Raw genomic sequence first — 21555 nt, 5'->3', positions numbered from 1 at the left:
TTTCCCAAACAGTTGCATGGCAGAAAATCCCTCCAGCTACATTCTCAGCTGACTGCTCTGCACCGTGATGATCGCAGCACAGGCAAACAGCCGAGTGCTGCTTTCTTACATCTGCGGGGCCATGGAGAGTCTTGGGACACGATTTCTGCAGCAGCAGCATGGCCCTTTCTTCTTCCCGCGTGCCTGGTAAACATCACTTCTTCTTCAAGGCCTCAGGGGCAGGACAAAGAAAAGGCCATGTTGTTGTGCCAGCTTCCATAAACACTGCTGCTGTTCTACTCTGGGCTTGAAAGTGCTGATAGTACGGGCAGGAACAGTGGCAGTGTTTGTTAAAGAACTGTGTGCATCTTGCTGGGGTGAGGAGAGGAAAGGAAGAGCAGTGGGAGACCAAGAAGTGTGCGACACACCTGCTGGTGCTTGGCGACACCCTGGTGTGCCACAACACACCGGTTGAGAACTGCTGGGCTAAAAGCCCTTGCTGTTTGGTTGGCATGCTTGCGATTCGTCAACCATTTTAAGGTTTGAGTGATTCGAATGATGTCTGATAATGGGACGATGGTAGCTTACATCAATTGCCAGGGAGAAACCAAGAACCAGCAAATATAGCAGGAAATAGCCCAACTCATGGAATGGGCAGAAGTACATCTTCAGGAGATCTCAGCCTCACACATTGCAGGAAAAGCCAATGTAAGAGCCACCTTTCTCAGCAAATAGAGTCTGGGGTCCAGGAGAATGGAAATTGTAAATCAAAGTATGCCAGCACATAGTGGACCACTGGGACCCCCTCTGTTTCGAGAATTGCTGGTGACATCACACAATGTGAAGGTTCCTCACTTCTTCAGTCGCAGGAGAGATCTGAAGTCTTTGAGTATCGATGCCCTTATGCAGGAGTGGCCGGAAGGCAAGCTTTTATATGCCTTTTCCCCATGGCCCATGTTGGGCAGAATGATTTGGAGAATCGAGACACACATCAGGTTGGTGCTTGCGGTGGCACCAGATTGGCCCAGGAGGCTGTGGTCTGCAGATCTCGGAGGCTCCTGGTAGACTCTCCTCTCTGATTACTGGTCCATAGGTATCTGCTATTGCAGGAGCCTATTCACAAAGATCTGACTATTTTGTCATACAGTATGGCCCTTGAGAGAGCTCAGTTGCTGAAGCGTAGATATTCCACTGCTGTGATTTCCACCTTGCTTCAAGCTCAAAAGTTCTCAGCTTCCTTAGCCTATGTTCAGGTTTGGCGAGTGTTTGAGGCTTGTTGTGAGAATGAGGGGTTCATCCTCGTTTGGTTAAGATCTCGCTCATTTTGGATTTTTTGCAGGATAGGTTGATTAAGGGCTTGACCCTTAATTCCTTGAAGGTACTGGGGGTGGCTCTTGCCTGTTTCCAAGGTCAGGTGAATGGTGATGATGTGGCCAGGTTCTTGAAAAGGGTGAAGCATCTTGCGGTTTATTCTTAACCTGGTTCTGGATTTTCAGGCACGTCCCACCTTTCAACCACTGTGTAGCCTCACCTTGAGGTTACTTACTTTGAGGATGTGTTCTGTGCGTAGAGTTTCCAAACTGCAGGCTTTGTCTTGCCAGGAAAAGTTCCTGCGAGTGACTTCAAGGGCAGTCCAGTTGTAAACTGTTCCATCTTTTTTTGCCAAAGATGGTCTCAGATTTTCACTTGAATCAATTGATTTCCCTGCCGACACCAGACAGGGAGAGAGATGTGGATGAATATCGTCTGTTACAGACCTTGGATGTCAAGCGGCATATCATGAGGTATTTGGAGGTTTCTAAACCTCTCAGGAAGACGGACTGGCTGTTTGTACTCCATGGTGGGTATAAACAGAGTGAGCCAGCATCACAGGCTACAATAGCCCACTGGATTAAGGAGGTTATCAATGGCTGCTTATGTGGATGCTAAGCAGCCTTTGCCTAGTTAGGTTAGGGCTCATTTCACTAGGGCTCAGGCAGTGTCATGGACGGAGATTAGATTGTTGTCTCCCGTCAAGATTTGCCAGACTGCGATGTAGTCCTCCTTACACACCTTTTCCAGGCATTACTGCTTGGATGTGCAGGCCCGTGAAGTCGCAGGCTTCGCGCATATGGTGTTGATTGGACCGCAGGCAGCCTCCTGCCCTCTTCAGGAGTAGCTATGGTACATCCCACTGGTCATGGTTTAACCTGTCTGAATGCTAAGAAAGGAAAAATTACTACTTACCTGATAATTTCCTTTTCTTTAGTGAAGACAAGTTTAAACCTCCTTCCTGTCGGATGGTGGTGCTATTGTCCTCCTGAGTAGCTGCGTTTTCAGGGATTACTGGTAAGTGTCAGATCCAGCTCTTAGATTAGCAATATTACACTCAATGTCTGAGCTCAGTGGTTTCCTTTTAACTGAGAGTTTGATTGGTTGTCTGTTAATAGTTATGATAACGTATTGTTTAATTGTCCACAGTTGGTTTTTGCAGAGAATACTGGCAGGCTGATATCAGTGCAGGGGTACACATACCATGATAGCAGCTTTGCTCAGTCTCCATCTGCTGCTAGAGATGCATAACCTACTGGTCGTGGATTAACCTGTCTTCATTAAAGAAAAGGAAATTATCAGGTAAGTAGTAATTTCTCTTCAATTTTGAAGTGTGCTGCATTGCGCCTTAGGGCATGTAAAGTTTTGCTGGAAAATAACACACAGTTGAAAATGTAATCTACACACGTTTTCCACCCGGACCTAAACATGCCTCTAGGAATGCCTCTCCTAAATGCAGTAGGGAAGAACACACAATCTTTTTGCCGTATTAAGGACATAGCTGCCATCCCTGTGGGTGCTTCAGCATCCCCAGTACTGAGCACATTCCCCCTTCTCGTGCCCAGAGAAGGGTAATTTGTGTTGTTTGGTACCCTCAAAATTGGTTGAGGGAAATTTTAAGATAGCCAGTTTATGCAAGTAAATTGTTTAAAATCAAATAAATCTTTCTGATCCTGGGACTAATGTATTCCCTTCCTGTAGTGTTTTTCAATATTTTCATAAGAGTGATATTTGCCAGATATACCTGAACATTTTCTGTTTAGGTTACATGATACACTGTAGGCAGGGCCATCACATAGAACAAAATTCTGGGAATAGGTTGCCTAACACCACCCCTAAGATGATCCACTTTTAAACTTGTATAAGGACCTTGTCTGAGATGGGAAATACTGTAGCTTCTAGCCTATACCACATTAGGCTAATGGGCCTGCCTGCAGGAACATTTGAATAAAATGGCAAATAGAGAGCTATAAGGTTGTTGCATCAAGTGCTTCTAAGGCTTTTATAAACCACAAGCACCTTCTCTTGTATTCTTTCATTTTATTTCCGAGATATACAAACTCTCCTAGGCTACACGAAGCCCAAAATGCCTATTTCTCCCACACGTGTTCTCACCATGCGCTCCCACTGACAAATATACATTCTTACTATAGCTCTTTTGTCATCTCCCTGTAGGCAGCTCAGATGAATGCTGAACTTGGTGCATTGCCACCTCTGCGAGTCCCAAAGCTTGCAGTTCCCAAAGAAAGTCGGGCAGGTGATGCAATCTCCAGCACCTTATATCGAAAGACGAGTCAGCTGCTTGAAGCACTGCAGCAAATGAGCGCCAATGCCAAGGTGGTGGACATCACACACAAGAGAACAGGTCTGGCCACTGGGAGAAATATTACTACTCATTGTTTAGGAAAAAGATGAAATTGGTTCCTGGATCCTTGTTCTCTGTCTGATACTGACCTCTTTTATAGCTCTGGACGGTATTAATTGTAGCTTCAGGGTGATAAAATAAGGTTTGGGAAATCCCAAAGGACACCTCAGCGCAATCCTCTCCGTTCTAGGCAAGATATACACTTAGCTGGCTTTTGAGGTGTCTAACCTGTATGAGTGCACAGGACATAGTGACTGAGGGGGTGGCGAGGCAAACCCCCATAAGCAGCGCAACGGGATGACAAGTACCACCCCCATGTTATACATTGGATTGGGCAGAGATAAACCTTCCCAACCCGGTATGGTTGTCAGCTACGTGATCCTATGTGAGAGCGTGTTTACACCAGAGAAAGCAAGCGTGTGTGTGTGCGCGTGAGAGAGAGAGAGAATCTGTGTGTGATAGGCATGTGCATTCATTAGAGATACACATGGAAGTGTCCATGCTGGTACAATGGAATACATATATGTATCATGAAACGAATAGTCAACAAGTGCACATCTCTAGTGTGAGAGTTTTTGAGCATGTGTAAGAGTATGTACCGGTATGTGTTGGAGAATAAACATGTATTTGTGTGTGACAACCTTTGTGCATGTGTGTGAGCCTATGTGTCACACACTGGCTCTCACAGTCACACAAATACAGTCTCATACACACGTGTGTGTCAGAGAAAGAGAAACGTGTGTCATATATAGTACCTCACATGCACACATACCAACAAGTGTGTGTGTAAGAGCCTTGTGTATGAGAGAGGGAGCATATGAGAGAATGAACGTCTGTAAATGTGTGATTTGAGAAAAAGCTTAAAATTTGTGCAGCCCTCTCCCCCAATCCCCAACAAGCTCAAGGTAACTGTAAATCAAAAGTTCCCAGATATGGAGAGCAGGAGATTTTTTTTTAATCCTTAGTTTTAATTTTGGGGTGTTATTTGATTTTTCTGCTATTTTGAAATATTTTAGTGGTTTTTGGGAAATTTAGAGCTTTTTAAATTATTAAACGCTCAATTCATCAGATGTTTTGAAATATTTTTATTCTGTTAGTATGGTTTTACTGTTATGATTCAAGATGTATATTTCTTGATTTTATTGTTTGATGTTTTATGAGGAATGGTCAAATTGCACTGCATACGGTGTCTGACTTGTTGCAATTTCCAGTTCAGTTTTCGTCTGCACATTTCTATTTGTTTTATGGTCTCTATTCTCTATCTGTTCTCAAGCACTTAACTGACACCTGTGGGTATAATTTGTGTAATCTATGAGGTGTTAAATATAATCTGAATAAAATCTTGTGTCCATTTTCCAAAACTGTTGTTGCAATACTGTCAGATAACTAAAAAAAAAAGTTTTCCTGGGTGGCTAAAAATGGCCATGGCTTTCTTTACTGCATATAGGGCCCTTAGAGGTTTTTCTTGTAATGTTTTATAGTCAAGTTGCCAGATAAGGTTAATGTCAGGTCAAGGTATGCATAGTCTAAGGGTATATTCCACTTCTTGCTTATATGGACAACATTTAAAATTTGTGTTGAAGATTTTTTGGCTCAGTTCAGCAGCTGATGTGATTGATAGAAAATGAAAAAAAAAGGTTATTCTATAGATGCAGCATTTCTATATCTAGAAAATGAATATTTCTAAGAACAGCATTGGAGTAGTGGTGGGGGGTGAGGGAATGGGGAATGAGTGCATGTGTGTTTGTGAGAACATGGGTGTGTGTATGAGAGAAGGGGGTATGTAAGTATATATGTGAAAGAAGATAATTTGTGTGGCCACCCTCCCCCAATACACGCCAATCTCAAAGTGACTGGAAATATAAAGATCCCAGGTATGGAGATCAGGGAATTTTTTTTATTCTTTTTAGTTTTAATTGTTGGGTGTTATTTGATGTGTCTGATTTTAAACATTTTATTGGTTTTTGAGAACTTTATATAAATTGAGTTTAATTATTGAATGATGTTCTGTTTGTTAGCTATTTCAGAATATTTACTATTTCTATTAGTATAGTTTTACTATTACAGTTGATGTGTTATATTTCTTGATTTTATTATTGTTTTATGAGCAATGATGGTGTTTCCATTTTTCTATTGTTGCATTCAATACAGAGTCTGGCTTCTTGCGGTTTCCAGTTCAATTTTTGACTGCATGTTTCTATTTATAATTTATAGTATCTTTATTCTGTATTTGGTGAGGGTCCATCTGTGTTCTGCATGTGCAAAAGACATGTGGAAATCTGCTGGCATGTAGTTTCTGTGTAGGGATCTAGAGCAGCCTGGCTTGTTCTGTTTTCCTAATAGGAGGTATATTGATGTTTTAGGGCCTAATGTAATATTTGCACTGTTGTCTTTTTGCAGATAAGGTTCTTGCTGTTTGAGTGTTCGCAGTTAGTGCTGTTTTGGTATGGGATGTTTACTATTTTGTAATTCTAATTAAATTTATTCATGGTTTTCTGAGGGCCAAGCCCACATTAAACACACTTTATAATAGACTTAATACCATATGTGTTGCGGTCTAGTGGTGGACCCTTGGGCTGGCCTAGGGAAGTGAGAAGATGGTAGATGAGGGCACTCCGCTGAGAGTCAGTAGGCTGGGAGGCGGTGTCAAGCCGAGCTTGGAGGTGAGTCCTTCGCCCTGGAAACCTGAGGACCCCCCTGAGAGGAGCTCGTGAGATCCCAGGCCGCTGGGATCTAGGAGATCACAGGAGAGGAAGCGACAACTTCACCCTGGAGACCCGTGGGCCGGGGCCCCCCCCCCCCCCGAGAGGAGCTTGTGGGGTCCCGGGCCGCTAGGACTTAGGAGATCTCTGGAGAAGAAACGAGGCCAGGCGGTCCGAGGTCGAGGCAGGCGGCAGGAACAGAGGTCAGGAGCAAGCAGGGTTCAGGAACTGAAGATCCAAGCGCTGCAGCAAGTGGAACCTGTTGCAAGGCAATTTTCTGAAGGCAGACACCGGCTTAAGTACAAGCCAGTGTCTGACGTCATTTTAGGGGCGGGCTGCGGTCTGGCGGGAAAAGCCCTTTAAATCGAGCATCCCCGCACGCGCCCCGAAGGGGAGGAGTTACGTTCTGGGGCTAGGCGGAGTCTCCCTCGTGGAGACGCTGCTGTGAGAAGGCCTGGACAGGCCCGACAAGGTGCGTGCCTCGCCATGGGCCCCCCCGAGGGGCGAATCCCCGCAGGAATACCCCAGTGCTGCCGACCCAGGGCTGAAGGTAAGGACCCAATTGCAAGACGTGCGACCGGGACCACAACAATATGGGCTCCAAGTGTTTTTTAAACATGGTTTTCTGGTTGGTAGCACAGCAGTGCATGTAAAAATAATATATATATGCTGTTGTGATATTTTTTTTACCTCAGAAGATTATAAATGTTCTTTTTTAATTAAAATGTTATCTTAAATGCATAATTTTTAATTGTGTGTAATGAGGAGTGGGAGGGAGGGGGCACAAAGATCTAAGGGTCACCTAGGGTATCAAATACTTTTGCATGACCTGGAGAGAGAGTGCACCACACCCAGATCTCCACTATTCACTCATTGTTCTGGAAGCCAAATTTAGGATTTTAGGTAGAAAACGGAAATCCAGAACCTCCAGGGTGGCATTCTCTGAAATGCTTCCTGTTCCATGTGCAGGTCACCAGAGGCAGACAGAGCTCTGGAGTCTCAATGTGTGAAAGACGATGGTGCAGAGAAGAGGGATTCAGTTTTGTATTTATCTGGACAACTTTTTGGGGAAGGGGGAAGACTTTTCCGAAAGGACAGGCTCTTCCTTAACAAGAGTGGAGCCAGGCTGCTGGTGCTAACTTTTAAAAAGACGAAAGAGCAGCTTTTAAATTAGAACAAGGGGGAAAGCAGACAGTCACTCAGCAGTGCATGGTTCGGAGAAATGTATCTTTGAAGGATACTAATGAAACAGGAGCGTTAGGGTATCCCAACATTAAGGTTCCAATAAAAGCAAAAGTAGTCCATTTGCCTATAAGTAAAAAATCACCTAACCTAAAGGATTCCAAATTATCTCTATCAACTGAATAGCAGGGTGTTAATACAAACAAAAAACACACTTTGAAATGTCTGTATGCCAATGCCAGAAGTCTAAGATGAGAGAGTTAGAGTGTATAGCAGTGAATGATGAGATAGATATAATTAGCATCTCAGAGACCTGGTGGAAAGAGGATAATCAATGGGACAATGCTATATCAGGGTAAAATTTATATCGCAATGATAGAGAGGATCAACTTGGTGGGAGTGTGGCACTTTATGTCTGGGAGGGTATAGAGTCCACCAGGATAAAGATCATTCAAGAGACTAAATGCTCAGGAGAATCTATATGAGCAAAAATCCCTCATGTGTTGGGTAAGAGTATAACAATAGGAGTATACTATCGTCCACCTGGCCAAAATGATCAGACAGATGTTGAAATGCCAACAGAAATCAAGGAAGCTTACCAATTTGGCAGTGAGGTAACAACAGGAGATTTCAATTACCTCAATATTGACTATATTGAATATAACATAAGTTCATGCTAGACACACAAAATTACTGATGGAATAAATGACTGCATCATGGAGCAATTGGTTCAGGAACCAATGAGAGAGTGAACTATTTTAGATTTAATTCTTAGAGGAACACAGGATTTGGTGAGAGAGGTAACGGTGGTAGGGCCACTTGGCAAAAGTGATCATAACATGATCAAATTTGAACTAATGACTGGAAGTGGGACAAAATGTAAATCTACAGCTCTAACTCTACATTTTCAAAAGGGAAACTTTGATAAAATGAGGAAATAGAAAAAAACTAAAAGATGCAGCTGCAAAGGTTAAAAGTGTACAATAGGCGTAGATATTGTTTAAAAATACAATCTTAAAAGCGCAGTCCAGATGTATTCCATGCATTAAGAAAGGTGGAAGGAAAGCAAAATGATTACTGGCATGGTTAAAAGGTAAGGTAAAAGAGGCTATTTTAGCCCAAAAAAATCCTTCAAAAATTGGAAGAAGGATCCATCTGAAGTAAATAGGAAAAAGCATAAGCATTGTCAAGTTAAATGTAAAACATTGATAAGGCAGGCTAAGAGAGAATTTGAAATGAAGTTGGCCAAAGAGAAAAAAACTCAATGACCAAGAGGTTAAAGGGGCTCTTAGAGAAGATAAGGCCATTGCAGAAAGACTAAATTAATTCTTTGCTTCTATGTTTACTAATGAGGATGTTGGGTAGATACCAGTTCCAGAGATGGTTTTCAAGGGTGATGAGTCAGACGAACTGAACCAAATCACTGTGAACCTGGAAGATGTAGTAGGCCAGATTGACAAAGCACCTGACTGGATGGTAGGCACTCCAGGGTTCTGAAGGAACTAAAAAATGAAATTTCGGACCTAATAGTTAAAATTTGTAACCGATCATTAAAATCATCCATTGTACCTGAAGACTGCCGTGGGCAAAGTGAAGGACTGTGCCTGAACAAAGGCTTGTAACCTTGAAAAAACTCCGCCCAAGAAAAAGTAGCCAGATACAGACCAAGCCCAGAAGGTACTGGAGTGGGCCCAACTGAACCGCCATCACCTGTGGAGGAGGCCAGTCAAGGATGTACCAAGGTCTGGCGCACCTCCAGCCAAAACCATAACCAGACCATCATCAGAATGAGAGGATCCAGGCTTAGCAAAATCCAAGGAAGACAACTCTCCCAGAGCATCCACCATTGCTGACATGTTGGAAGACAGGTCAGGCTGAGTAGCCCTAATATGATAGGTAACACAAAGAGAAAGGCACTTATGCTTCTTGCGTAACTGCACCGTGAGCGGCAGTAACTGTGCTTCAAATGGCTCGCTCTTAAAAAAAAAAAAAAAAGGCGCGAATCTGTTTATACGGTCTTTTGTTCTTGCAACAATTCATGCTGTGTTTCTTCTCCTGGATTTGCTCCTACTATTGATATTAATAAAATATATTTACATAAAAAAAGGTGTGCACACAAATCATAGGCGCCCCAGCAATAAGTGCATCAAGCCACATCTAGTGTGCCCCACTAGAGGGTATCACCATGCTCAAAAACTATATGCGCGCAAAAGTCATGTCTAGCGCGGCATGCATAATGCATGTGCAGAGCCAATGCACTGCGCGCACAGACATCCTTTAGAGGGCAGTGGCACACACAAGAGCGCACGAAAACACCGCTGTGGCCTACCACACAGCATGCAGAGAAAAGCCTATCGTGGGGCCTAGCCCACCTGGGCCTTTCAACCCCCTCAGGCTGCCCAGTTCCTCTAACCCCAACAGGAGCGGGAACGTCATCGGTATGGCACGCCAAGCATAGAGACCAAATGAAGGCCTAAAAACCCCCCAATTGTCTCTGTAGGTAATCTTTCCTTTTTTTTTTTTTTTAAACTTACCAGAGCTCAGCACTTACTGGCTGAGCACAGAGACTGTCGCCGGTTGCAGGGGGAGAGGGCATTTGCCATCACCATCGCGCTTGGCCTTATGCACCTGCTGCCTTTCAGCCGTACAAGCAACCGAGTCCATGCCAGAAATCAGCATACACCTCTGAGGGACCACGGAAATCACCTCAGGAATTCTCAACTGGGGGAGAGACCTTTATGTATCACCGCAGGAGAGCAGGGCTTTCATTTATCAATATAAAATTCTCCTTTCAAAATCCAAGGCAATCCCCATAGGGAGATGCACATCCACCATCTACTGGAGACGAAGAATACTGGCAGGCTGGGGTCACTGCAGGAGTATATATATATATCTGTGACGTCAGCTTGCTCAGTCTCCATCTGCTGGCAGGGAGCATAATCCACTGGTTCTGAGTGTCTTCACTCTAAGAAACTGCTATTAATCAAGTTGACTTGGGAAATAGCCACTTCTGTTATTGGCATCAGTAGCATGGGATCTACTTAGTGTTTGGGTACTTGCCAGGTTCTTGTGGCCTGGATTGGCCTCTGTTGGAAACAGGATGCTGAGCTTTATGGACCCTTGGTCTGACCCAGTATGGCATGTTCTTAGGTTATCTCCTATTTCTCCAGGGGAAACGTGGGAGGCAAGTCATAGGATTCCTGGGAGTGTGGCAAGGTTACCAGCTTCCTAGAAATATCACTGACACTATCTGCCACTCCTTTGGGAACTCTGACCCCTGCTTTTCCCTTTCTGCAGCAATTCAAAACACCAAAAGGACTAGACTGCAAGGGGTTTTCCCCACTCTTTGGTCATCTCAATGATTTGACCTTTGTGCACCTTGGGGAGGGGAAGGCACTATCTCATCCCTCACCTCAGGCAGCTTGCCTTGAGCTGGGGATAGGATAATGAATTTATGGGATATGGAGAGGTGTCCGAGTAAGAAGAGAGGGAGACAGAGAAGCTCCTAGGGTGCAAAATAGAGAAAAATAGGAGTTAAGTGGAGAGGAACCTATGAAGGAACAAAAGGGAAGAAAGATAGACCAGGAAGTTCAGGTTCAGTGCTGTCAGGTTCACTGTGCTGTCAGACTCACTAACAGTGTAGTGACATTTCAGCTCTAGACTTACAGGAAAATTGGTTCTTACCTGCTAATTTTCGTTCCTGAAGTGCCACAGATCAGTCCAGATAAGTGGGTTTTGCATCCCTACCAGCAGATAGAGGCAGAGAACTAAAAGCTTTGAGGCACTGCTACATAACCGAGTGCCACCTGCAGTCCCTCAGTATCGACCTGTACCCAAGCCAACTATAGAGTAACAGCTCCTCAACAACCCCTTAAATGAAGGCAAATGCCAAATCCACAGGTTGGAGCTCCCCAAACAGAAAAACCACAAATCAACCCAAGGGGCTAACCACACCCTGGCAAACTTCTTTAGGTTATGTATATATACATTCGGACAGTTCTTTCCAGTAAGCATACCAGAACATGGACTTGTAACGGTCTTGAAAACATTAAGGGGCTGGGTCTCTGGACTGATCTGTGGTATTTCAGGAAAGAAAATTAGCAGGTAAGAGCCAATTTTTCTTTCCTGTTCATACCCCAGATCAATCCAGACAAGTGGGATGATACCAAAGCACCCCTACACTGGGCGGGCCTGGGAAACACCCCCTCTCAACACACTTTTGCTAAAGGTCAGCTCTCCTGAAGCCTGAACATCTAAATGGTACTGGCAAGATAAAGTGTGAAGAGAAGACCACATCACCGCTCTACAAATCTCCTGCGGCGACACTGACACTCAGCCCATGACGCTGCATGTGCTTTAGTAGAGAGAGCACGCAACCCCTCTGGAATTCTTCCTTCCTTACAAAGATAGGCCGAAACAAAACATGCTTCACCCAACGCATCATCGTGCCCTTGCATCCATTTCTGGCACCTCCAAACAAATGTAAATGATCCAACCGCCAAAAACAGTTTGTGACTTTTGCCTCCGGCAACTCAGCAGACCAATTCAGGAAGGTAGGAGTTCCACAGTCTGATTCAGATGAAATGAACATCCACCTTAGATAGGAAGGTAGTGTGTGCAAAGACACTCCCCTCATCCAAAATCTTCAGAAATGGTTCCCTACAGGACAAAACCTGCAGCTCTGAGATCATTTTGAACGAACAAATCGCCTCCAAAAATAACACTTTCAGCGTGAGGTTCTATATCGACATCTTCTTCAATGCCTCAAAACAGAGGCCCACAAAGTACCTGCAAGACCAATTTTAAACTCCACGCCGGACCCAATCTATGCACCGGCTGCCACTGATTCTTGATCCCCTTTAAAAACTTCACAACATCTGGAAGTGAGGCCAATGACTTTTTCCCTGGAGTGTACCTCGGACTCCCCAAGGCTGCCACCTGAACCTGCAAGGAATTGTAAACTAAGCTCTTGAAAATCACGTGCTCAGAGTATCCTTTTAGTTGCATGCACCTGCTCTCAAAAGTCAAGTTGTGAGACAAAAGTGATCTGCCCAATCCAAGAAAATAGAACCTTGCCTTAACATCCCCTGCAACTGAGCCAATCTCAGGGACCCATTAATTGTTCACTGAACCAGATCCACGAACCATGGATGCAGCAGCCTCTCTGGCATCACCAATACCACTTGGCCCAAATGCCTTTCAATGCACCTAAACACTCAACCTATTAAACATCACAGAGGAACATGTACAGCAGGATCCCTGTCGGCCATGGAAGAACCCGAGCTTCTATGCCCTCCACTATGACCTATTAGCTGTGGCTGAAGAAACTTGTTGCCTTGGTGTTGGCTCCTTGATGCCATCAAATCCAGTCAGGGGCTGCCCCAACGAGGCTGGATAAGGCTGAAGGCAGATCGAGGATGGGATGAAAGGCTCCTTCCTTTTTTGGCACAACACAGGAAATAGAGTACCTCTTGCGCCTACTCTCCCTGGCCGCCACCAGTACAATCATGCAAGCAACTGAAGGCGATGTGTCCCGAATCGCCTCTTGCTTGCCTCGGACATTGTAATGAGATGCCCCGAAAGCTTCTATGATAGTGCAAAAAAAATTCTAAAGCACAGCCATTTCTTATTACCTCTAGGACAGATTGGTCCAAAGTAATCCTGATCCACTCTTCATAAAACTGTGATAGATGGCCTTCCACCGCCATCTCGAGATTGTGGACCAGCCTGGCTTTATTGTGAAGCCTTACCGTCGCCGGCCCCCTGGTCGGAGCCCTCTCAAGGAAGTCTATGGGTGCCTTTAAAGGACTGCTGCCTACCGGGCCCCTGGTTCTGCCCCAAAAACAGTGCAGAGCCTTTATTGGGACAAAAACCGCTGCACCTGCCAAAACCTAGAGCGAACACTACTTATCATATCACATCACACTTGTATACAGACATACAAAAATGTTTATTTTAAAGATGTAACAAACACCTGTCTAAAGAAATAAATACTAACTAACCATCCACACAATTACAACCACACCATACACTCATTAAAATCTAACCAGACGCAGTGCATAACACAGCAATGAACCCAAACCGATTACCCAACACAGATAATTACTTGCAATACATAGGAAATTAATTATACATCCTTAAAGCACATACAGTTGCTTATCTGTGTTGGGTAAGCAATTTGGGTTCATTGCTGTCTTATGCCCTGCATCTGGTTAGATTTTAATGAGTGTATGGTGTGGTTGTAATTGTGTGGATGGTTAGTTAGTATTTATTTGTTTAGACAGATGTTTATGTTACATCTTTAAAATAGCAGCAAACATAAACGCTAGTGTCCCAAAGGTTTAGAATATTATATAAACGTGAAATCACAGCATCATATAGAATGTATCTCAAGAAAGACCTCATACAAGGCATACATTGATCGGTGCTGATTAGCATCAAAGTACACCGCCAATATAATCATGGGTCTGTGATGTGCTGATCAACTTTTTTTTCTTTTTTTAGCTCAAGTGAGTGTGTGGTCCATTTTAGACCACACACTCACATGGACCACACACTCACATGGACCACACACTCACTTGAGCTAAAAAAAGAAAAAAAGTTGATCAGCACATCACAGACCCATGATTATATTGGCGGTGTACTTTGATGCTAATCAGCACCGATCAATATATGCCTTGTATGAGGTCTTTCTTGAGATACATTCTATATGATGCTGTGATTTCACGTTTATATAATATTCTAAACCTTTGGGACACTAGCGTTTATGTTTGCTGCTTTGTTGACCCGCTATCCCTGCCTTATTTTTAGTGCTATAAGAGATCAGTTTTCTATTTGACATCTTTAAAATAAACATTTTTGTATGTTTGTATACAAGTGTGATGTGATATGATATGTAGTGTTCTCTAGTAGTGTGGTCAAAACTATTGAATATAGAGAACCTGTTTAACATTAGCCCTCAGTGATAGTATTACCTTGGTGGTTTCCAAAACCTAGAGCGAGGCAGAAAAGACTTCCTGTCATCTTATCCTCTGGCAGCTTATTCCATTTAGACTACGCCAAAATCTTCATCAATTGTTTCAGGTCCTCTCCGAACAATTTTCCTTCCTTTAAAGGAATATTACAGAGCTGAGACTTGGACCACATATCAGCTGTCCAATTCTGCAACCACAGCAGATGTTGCACCAAGACCGCCATGACCACATTTCTGGCCGAAGTCCAGCTCAATTCATAAAGCACATCAGCCTCATATGCAATCCTGGCCTCCACCTGAGTTGCCTGGCTATTAACACCAGCGTCTGCTGAAGACTTTCCCTAAGACTTCTTTCTGGACCCAGCATAAACAGGCCCTCTGCATCAGATTTCCACAGATCACCACTCACAGGCTTGCTGCCAAACCCGCAACCAGAATGGTCATCTTGTTAGTGACTGCCGAAACCGAAGCATGCACCCTCGGCAATACCAGCAATGGCAGGATATCCTCCGTGAGGGGATACAACTATTCTATGACTCTAGCCACCTTGGGGCTCGCCTCTGGTAAGTCCCATTCCTGGTTTACCAGCTTCTTGATCCTTTTAGGGAGAGGAAAGGCTTTCAGTGGGCCCAGGAGTCCAACTAACACCGGATCTACTCCTTCATTGTCCAACTCCTCCTGGACCACCTTAATACCCAGTTCCTTCCGAACATGGGAAATAAAGGGCCTCAACTACTCCTTACAGAACAGACGAACCACCCGTGGGCCATTTCCCTCCATTATCGGAACCCTCTTCCAGATCAGCCGTGTCCTTACCCCCCATCTTGATAGACATCCACTGTGAGATCTGCTGGGTCATCCTGATCCACCCTTGGACCAACCCCCAAGACCATCTCTTCCGGGTCATCCAAGTCCAAATCATCGAGCAGCCAGGCTCCTCAGGATGGCCCGGCCCAGCCGGTGAAGGAGGTCCCCTGACCACCTGGCCAAGGAGTCCCTCAGCCTCTTTGTGGCAGAATGAAACGGTTGACAGAAATGCCCTTTTATAGCCAGTGCTTTTCCTGGATAAAAAGGCCTTATGCAAAAGCAAGAAAAATTCAGAGGAAAACTCCATGTCATCCTCTTCCCTGTTCAGCCCAGAGGTCGCATCTCCTCCCACCTCCGACAGGATCGCTGGAAACAGTGGAGGGGAATTTGTCACCTCTGAGCTGTAGCCCTTCTCCTGCCTGACAGGCTGTGTAGGCTCCCAGTACTGATCTTGACAGGGCCTTGGGAACCTAGCCTCATTCCCTCCCCCCCCCCCCCCCCCCCCCCCACGGAGGGCCCCTTCCCTCCAGAAACAAATCACGGCATAGCGCTGCTGCATTCAGCTTCCCCGAGCCAGGTCACCAGCCCGACAAGCTTTCCTGTGTTGGGAACCCACTCTCGGCGCAATCTTGTCTCCATGTGACCGGGCCTGCTGCAGAGGAACAGAAGCCACGTGATCGCGGCACGCGAGAGACGAGAGGAACATGGCCCCAATGAAGCCTCCAACTCCCCGAGCGGGCCAAAGCTTTCCCGTGCTAGGAAATCCCTTTCTGAGCCATTGTCTCTCCACGCGGCCGGGCCTGCTACAGAGTGAAAAGAAGCCGCATGATTGCAGCGTGCGAGAGAGGAGGGGAACACGGCCCAACGCAGGCCGAAGCCATGAACAGAGGAGCTACACTGCTCCCTGCCCGGGCTTGCCATGATGATCAAACCAGCCCAAGCGGTTGCTGCTAAAAGAAAAATGTAACTTTTTTTTTTTTAATGAAACAGCAGCCACAGCAAATGAAGAAATTCAAACAAAATTAGGAATACATCCCTGCTTCTGGCAACTCCTCTGGAAAAGAGCCTTCAGGGGTAAGAGGAAACCAAGACCCCTGGGCTGTCAGACCCCTGGATCTGCTGTGGCCTAAAGCTGATCAGGGATTAGCAACTGCCCGCTCAACCTGAGGAATGTCCTATGAAGGAACCTAACATCTCAGGGAGCTTCTAACTTCTCTTTCTCCCCCTTCTTTCTTTCTTCTTAACTGCAGGTTTGCACCTCTACCATCTGCTGGAGACAGAAAAATACTGAGGGACTGCAGGTGGCACTCTCGGTTGTGTAAGCAGTGCCGCGAAGCTGTTAGTTCTCCGCCTCCAGCTGCTGGCAGGGATGAAAACCCACTTGTCAGATCCGATCTGGGGTACGAACAGGGAAAACTGAAACCAACATTTAGAACGAAAGGAAATAAGCCATGGGGTATTAGCCCCTTCTCCGGTACTTAGCACTTCAGATCACAAGTGTGCCTTACGTTGCATAGGATTAGGTTCCCCTACTGCAGGGAACTCTGGGCCAGTATGGAAACAGATTACTCTTCCCTGCCAAGAGGGCATCTTCTTCATTTTATGATCATGCCATTAGCGCACTTTTGCTACAGACCATACAACGGAAATTATTCATGAAATGGGAGCCATGGCTATGTCATGATTATTCCGGTCTCACGCGTGCAAAATTTATTTCCCTCTTTCCTTTGTTTCTTGTTGCAGGGAGCCCAGCAGCTCAGCTTCTAGAACAGACAGTCAGGTGGCAGTCCCTCAGCGAAACCATTGACAAACTGAAGGTAACGCGCTTTCTCTCTCTCTCTCTTCTTGCAAAATGTTAAACTAGGGTCATAGCTACTTTGAAAGGAAACTGGGCCCAGATGTACTAAGCTCCTCCCCACCCCCCACCCCCACGACACAAACGACAGATGCAACTTAGGACATCGACCTTAAATATTCCTGTTATTATATAGGGATAGATAAGCCATCTGCAGTTTAGGCAAACCCCATGGGTAGTTTTTGCCCATTAAGTTTGCTGAAATAAATTACACAGATAGTTTCGCTTGGATTACTGCCCCACAAAATGCACCCTCACAAAGCACCCTGGGAGCACCTCCAAAGCCATACAGGTAAAAGGACCCCTGTTGCTGACATACTTGGATATTTTTTACCTACACAGAGTGGGTGGACAATAATCAAAAAGCCCTTTTTTTCCATAGTTAAAATGTGCCCCATTCCACCCCAGAGCTGGCTCCAGTGTCAAAACATATGCAGTTTGAATGGATTTGCAAGATTTTTATTATTGACATCCCTAGTACTGGAAGCCAGTTACGTTTAGTATTGTAAAGAGGTAGTCGTGTAATGGAGGGAGTCCTAATGGTGTTTGCGATCACATCAGGATTCTTTTGCTTAATTTCGTAATATCTTAGACTGGCTCAACAGGCAACCCTGAGGAAAGGCAGGCTGTTGCATCAGGCTGCAGCGGAGAAGCAAAGTTTATTGCACATGAAGTCAAAAACATGACAATTTGTCATGTCCACTCCCAGTGTTCTAATAGGGAGAAGGATGTTGTCTTGGCAAAAGGCTCAGCCTTACAGAAATTGAGCAAACCATGGTGTGGCAAAATGTCTTTACCCTTTTCTTTCCTATTTACAGGTTGAGGTTATGAAAGATACAGTCTCACAGTGTCCAGGCGCCAATGCGCCCTCTGCTTTTGCCACATTCCCGTCCTCATACTTCATAAAGGTAAGGCTTGAAATTCCAGGAGCAGGTTGCTACCAGAACTTCTCTGGCTACCTGCAGCTATCTGGATAAACTGGAGTGGAGAACCCTGGTGCTACCATCAGCAGCACTGTGATTGCTCTTGTGCATCTGGCATGGATGGGCTATTTAGAAATGCCCAGGAAAGTTAACACGTCTCTTAATCCTCCATGCTTACTGCCCTAGTTCAAGGGAATCTGACTCAGATGGCACCCAAGTGCGATTGTGTGTCATAGCATGGCATGCACAGGATTTGCTGGCATACTTCAGCCATGCATACTTGACACCTGGCAACCTGTGGAACATGAGCATATGATGCCTCCTCTGACCTGGGCTGTCAAGATTCTAGCTGCAGTTCATGTTCATTTTCCAGGGAGTACTATGTATAGTACACATTGCAAGTGTCTTCTCTAGGAAGAGCAAAGTGGGCAGGTGGTAATAGTTTGGTGAACTAAAAAGCGCTAACCTTTATATATATATATATATATATATTTAAAAAAAGCAGCAACTGTGCTGCTGCATCACTTAAACTCTACTCTAGCCTTCATAGCTTTATGCTCTCTGCTGTTTTCTCTCAGGCCAAAGAAGAGAAGAAAGAAGACACAGTTTACATTGGCAAAGTAACCCTGCCCTGCCAGCCCGGTCATGGCCAAGTACACAGACTTGTCCTTACTCAAGAACAGCTGTGTGAGCTACACAGCCGTCTGATCTCCTAAAAAATAAATAAATAATTGATAATATATACCGGTAGATAGAAAAGAGAGTCTGTGTTTTAGGACTTGAGGCTAACCAGAAGGGAACTGCTTACATTTAATTCTTACACTAAGCTAATGAGATCCATACCGCTGACAGGATGCTAGTTTGTATTTTGTAAATGGGTATCAGGTGCTGCATGTTTGTGTGCATTTCTCTGCACTCCCACCGCGTCCCCTCTTCTGTATAGGGAGTCACGTGCTACTAGCTGCTTATAGCTAATCTAGGCCCCAGCCTATTGGGGTTATAGTCAGGTTCTAGTTCCATTATGGAAAAGTTATTCTGAGAGATTGTCTGCAGCTGACCTCATACTAGCAAAAATATGCCTCATGTAAAGAAGGTTGGGATTTACAGTTGCCTTCAAGGACCAAAACAGTAAGTTATTAATTCATAATTAGTGACCACTCCTAACTGCAATTTTTTTTGGTGTTGTTACTGCTGTTGTCCTAAAGTGTTTCCCTTATAAGATTTTAGAGTAGCGGTAGCTCCGAGAGATTGGGGGCTGAATGTCGATCATGTACTGTGTTCACGGCAGGTTAGGAGTAAAGAATCCAGCAGTGTGACCTACTAAAGCTGGCCTCCAAAGGGAAGGAAGTTTACCGCTGTAGATTTTAGTATTCTTTAAGTCTCCTTGCTCTCTAACACTTGAAAATCGTTTAGGCAGTGAGTAACAGGAGATGTGGCAGTTTTATACCAACTGGCTTAAGGATCCTAAAGCATGGAGATATTTTTTTCTGTTCTTTCAACAGGTCTGTTAAACAGCAATGTTGTAAAATCTGCTTTATAAAAGTAACCAGTTACCGTTAGGGCAGAGTCACACAACTCCTCATTCAAAAAAGAAGCAACTAGATTCTTTTTACAGTTGAAAATGAGATACATCAGTCATTTAAGAATGATCTCATTTAGGCTATAAATTAAGGCCAGAAACAGACTAAATGAATACATACCAATGCACTTGTCTTAAAACTAAGAAATGTCAATCAAGATGTACAGTAGGCGATACCTTTTTAGCAAGACACCTTAATGCATCTGGGGTCAATTTGCAAAAGGGCTCCCAGCAACCAGCTTAGCTGACCAAACATGGCCCAGTAAATTAAGCCAAACCCAGCAAGCTATATTTTTAGCTGAAAGTCATCCTAAATCTAAAGTTTAACTGGCTCCTTATAGGGCTACCACTTGGGCAGCCCAGTTAAGCCACCAATTACAGCATATCCCACAGTGGAAAGGATCATAAAGGGGAAGTGTCTTAAAAATATATCTCCCCCTCACAAAATTTAGTGAAGTGTCCACATTTTGACTTTCCAATAAAATAACCTAGAAGCGAAAGGCTGATGGAAAGATCCAGACAGACACTGCTCCCCTTCCGCAACCCAACTTCTACCCATACACGCAGACATGAAATTTAGAATTGGGAAAGACAACGGACTGTTAAAACTGTTCTCGGCGTGCCTCCACGCCGGTTATGCACATGCTTTGGTACTCCTTCTGCAAGAAGACCTGCCTCAAAGCACGAAAATCCAAGCCTATGACCCAACTGCAAATTTTATGCATCTGCTCTGCTTCTGTAATGTACTCTCTTATGTTTTGATACACAAGATAGCCCCCCAGGTGCACGGTTATAAACTTAATACAACTGCAAGAACATGAACAACCTTTTTGAAGACCCAGCATATATCAGAGCGCATGAACAGTGCATGTGGAAATTAAACACAGAGGTCAATACTCAAAGCTGAACATTTAAATGGATAACTGAGTTAGATGGCTAGCTTGGATACAATGGAGTTAGATGGATAACTTGTGAGTTATCTATCTAAAATGCTTTGACTATTGACCTCATTTGCTATTATGGGACTTGCTTACTTTGACAGACTTGGGTAAGCAGTTAGCTTTATGAATGCTGGGGAGTTGTTGTCTTATGTTTTAGCACAAAATCAGGACTGCACCTTCCAAAATAAAAGCTGAAAGACCAGAGCTCACTCAATGAAGATGTTCTTGTGGCCATGGAGCTGCCTGATTACGTTGGCTCAGGTGCTCCAGAAATAAAAGGCTCAGTACAAGATTTTTGTCAATATATTTCACTAAGGATATATGTTCCATGTTATCTACTAAATAAAAGATTTAACTATATTAAAGTGCAATTTTAAATTACAATGTGTTATGTCACATTTGTTCAGCAGTGAAAGAACAGGGATCAGCTAGTGTCAATTAAATTCCCCAAAAAATTAGCTAGCTGTGAATGCACCACAGATCAATTCTATAGATTACTGTTAATAACAAACTTTATTTGAAACACTAAATTATTTGTACTATTTTGCTAATTTTTATTTTCGAGAGACAAGAACCTCAGCACTGGTAAAACAGGTTAATTAACCAAGTTTTTTTAAAACCAGTAGACTCAATCACGGGTCCCTGTTATGTCTCTATTTTTTTCTTTTGAATTAAAATGTGTTTTATGAATCTTCATTCTTCATAGGATCCATTAAGAATAGTGCCGCATGGCAATGCTCAAAATTAATTGAGATACATTTATAATTTCTACGGAAATATGTTAAAGCCGCTAACCGGCTTGTAGTTCATTGCCGCGGCAAAAATTCTTTAACTGCAAACTTATATGCGCAAACTTATATGCTGTTCTAGAACTTCCAGAATTGATTTGGTGGTTAGAAGCCCATATCAATAAAAGTTTTTTATCCACAAGTTAGATG

At 44.1% G+C, this 21555-nt stretch overlaps 1 protein-coding gene across 8 annotated transcripts in view; it reads left to right on the top strand.

Annotated features, from left to right (window-relative positions):
- The window catches only part of LOC115087513 (dynactin subunit 1-like), a 281663-nt gene extending 260668 nt beyond the window's left edge, over positions 1 to 20995 (top strand). For all 8 annotated transcript variants that reach the window (XM_029594829.1, XM_029594819.1, XM_029594856.1 and 5 more), the window contains 4 exons: positions 3466 to 3655; positions 17063 to 17136; positions 17993 to 18082; positions 18676 to 20995. In XM_029594829.1, the coding sequence (XP_029450689.1) occupies positions 3466 to 3655; positions 17063 to 17136; positions 17993 to 18082; positions 18676 to 18813 (492 nt within the window). In that variant the 3' untranslated portion in view covers positions 18814 to 20995. The remainder of the gene's footprint in view (positions 1 to 3465; positions 3656 to 17062; positions 17137 to 17992; positions 18083 to 18675) is intronic.
- Positions 20996 to 21555: the final 560 nt, after the last annotated feature.

The sequence above is a fragment of the Rhinatrema bivittatum genome, chromosome 1 (assembly GCF_901001135.1).
Source record: "Rhinatrema bivittatum chromosome 1, aRhiBiv1.1, whole genome shotgun sequence".
In the NCBI taxonomy this organism is placed as follows: Eukaryota; Metazoa; Chordata; class Amphibia; order Gymnophiona; family Rhinatrematidae; genus Rhinatrema; species Rhinatrema bivittatum.
Note: the sequence above shows the minus strand (reverse complement) of the source record. Positions and strands in the feature narration are given on the sequence as shown.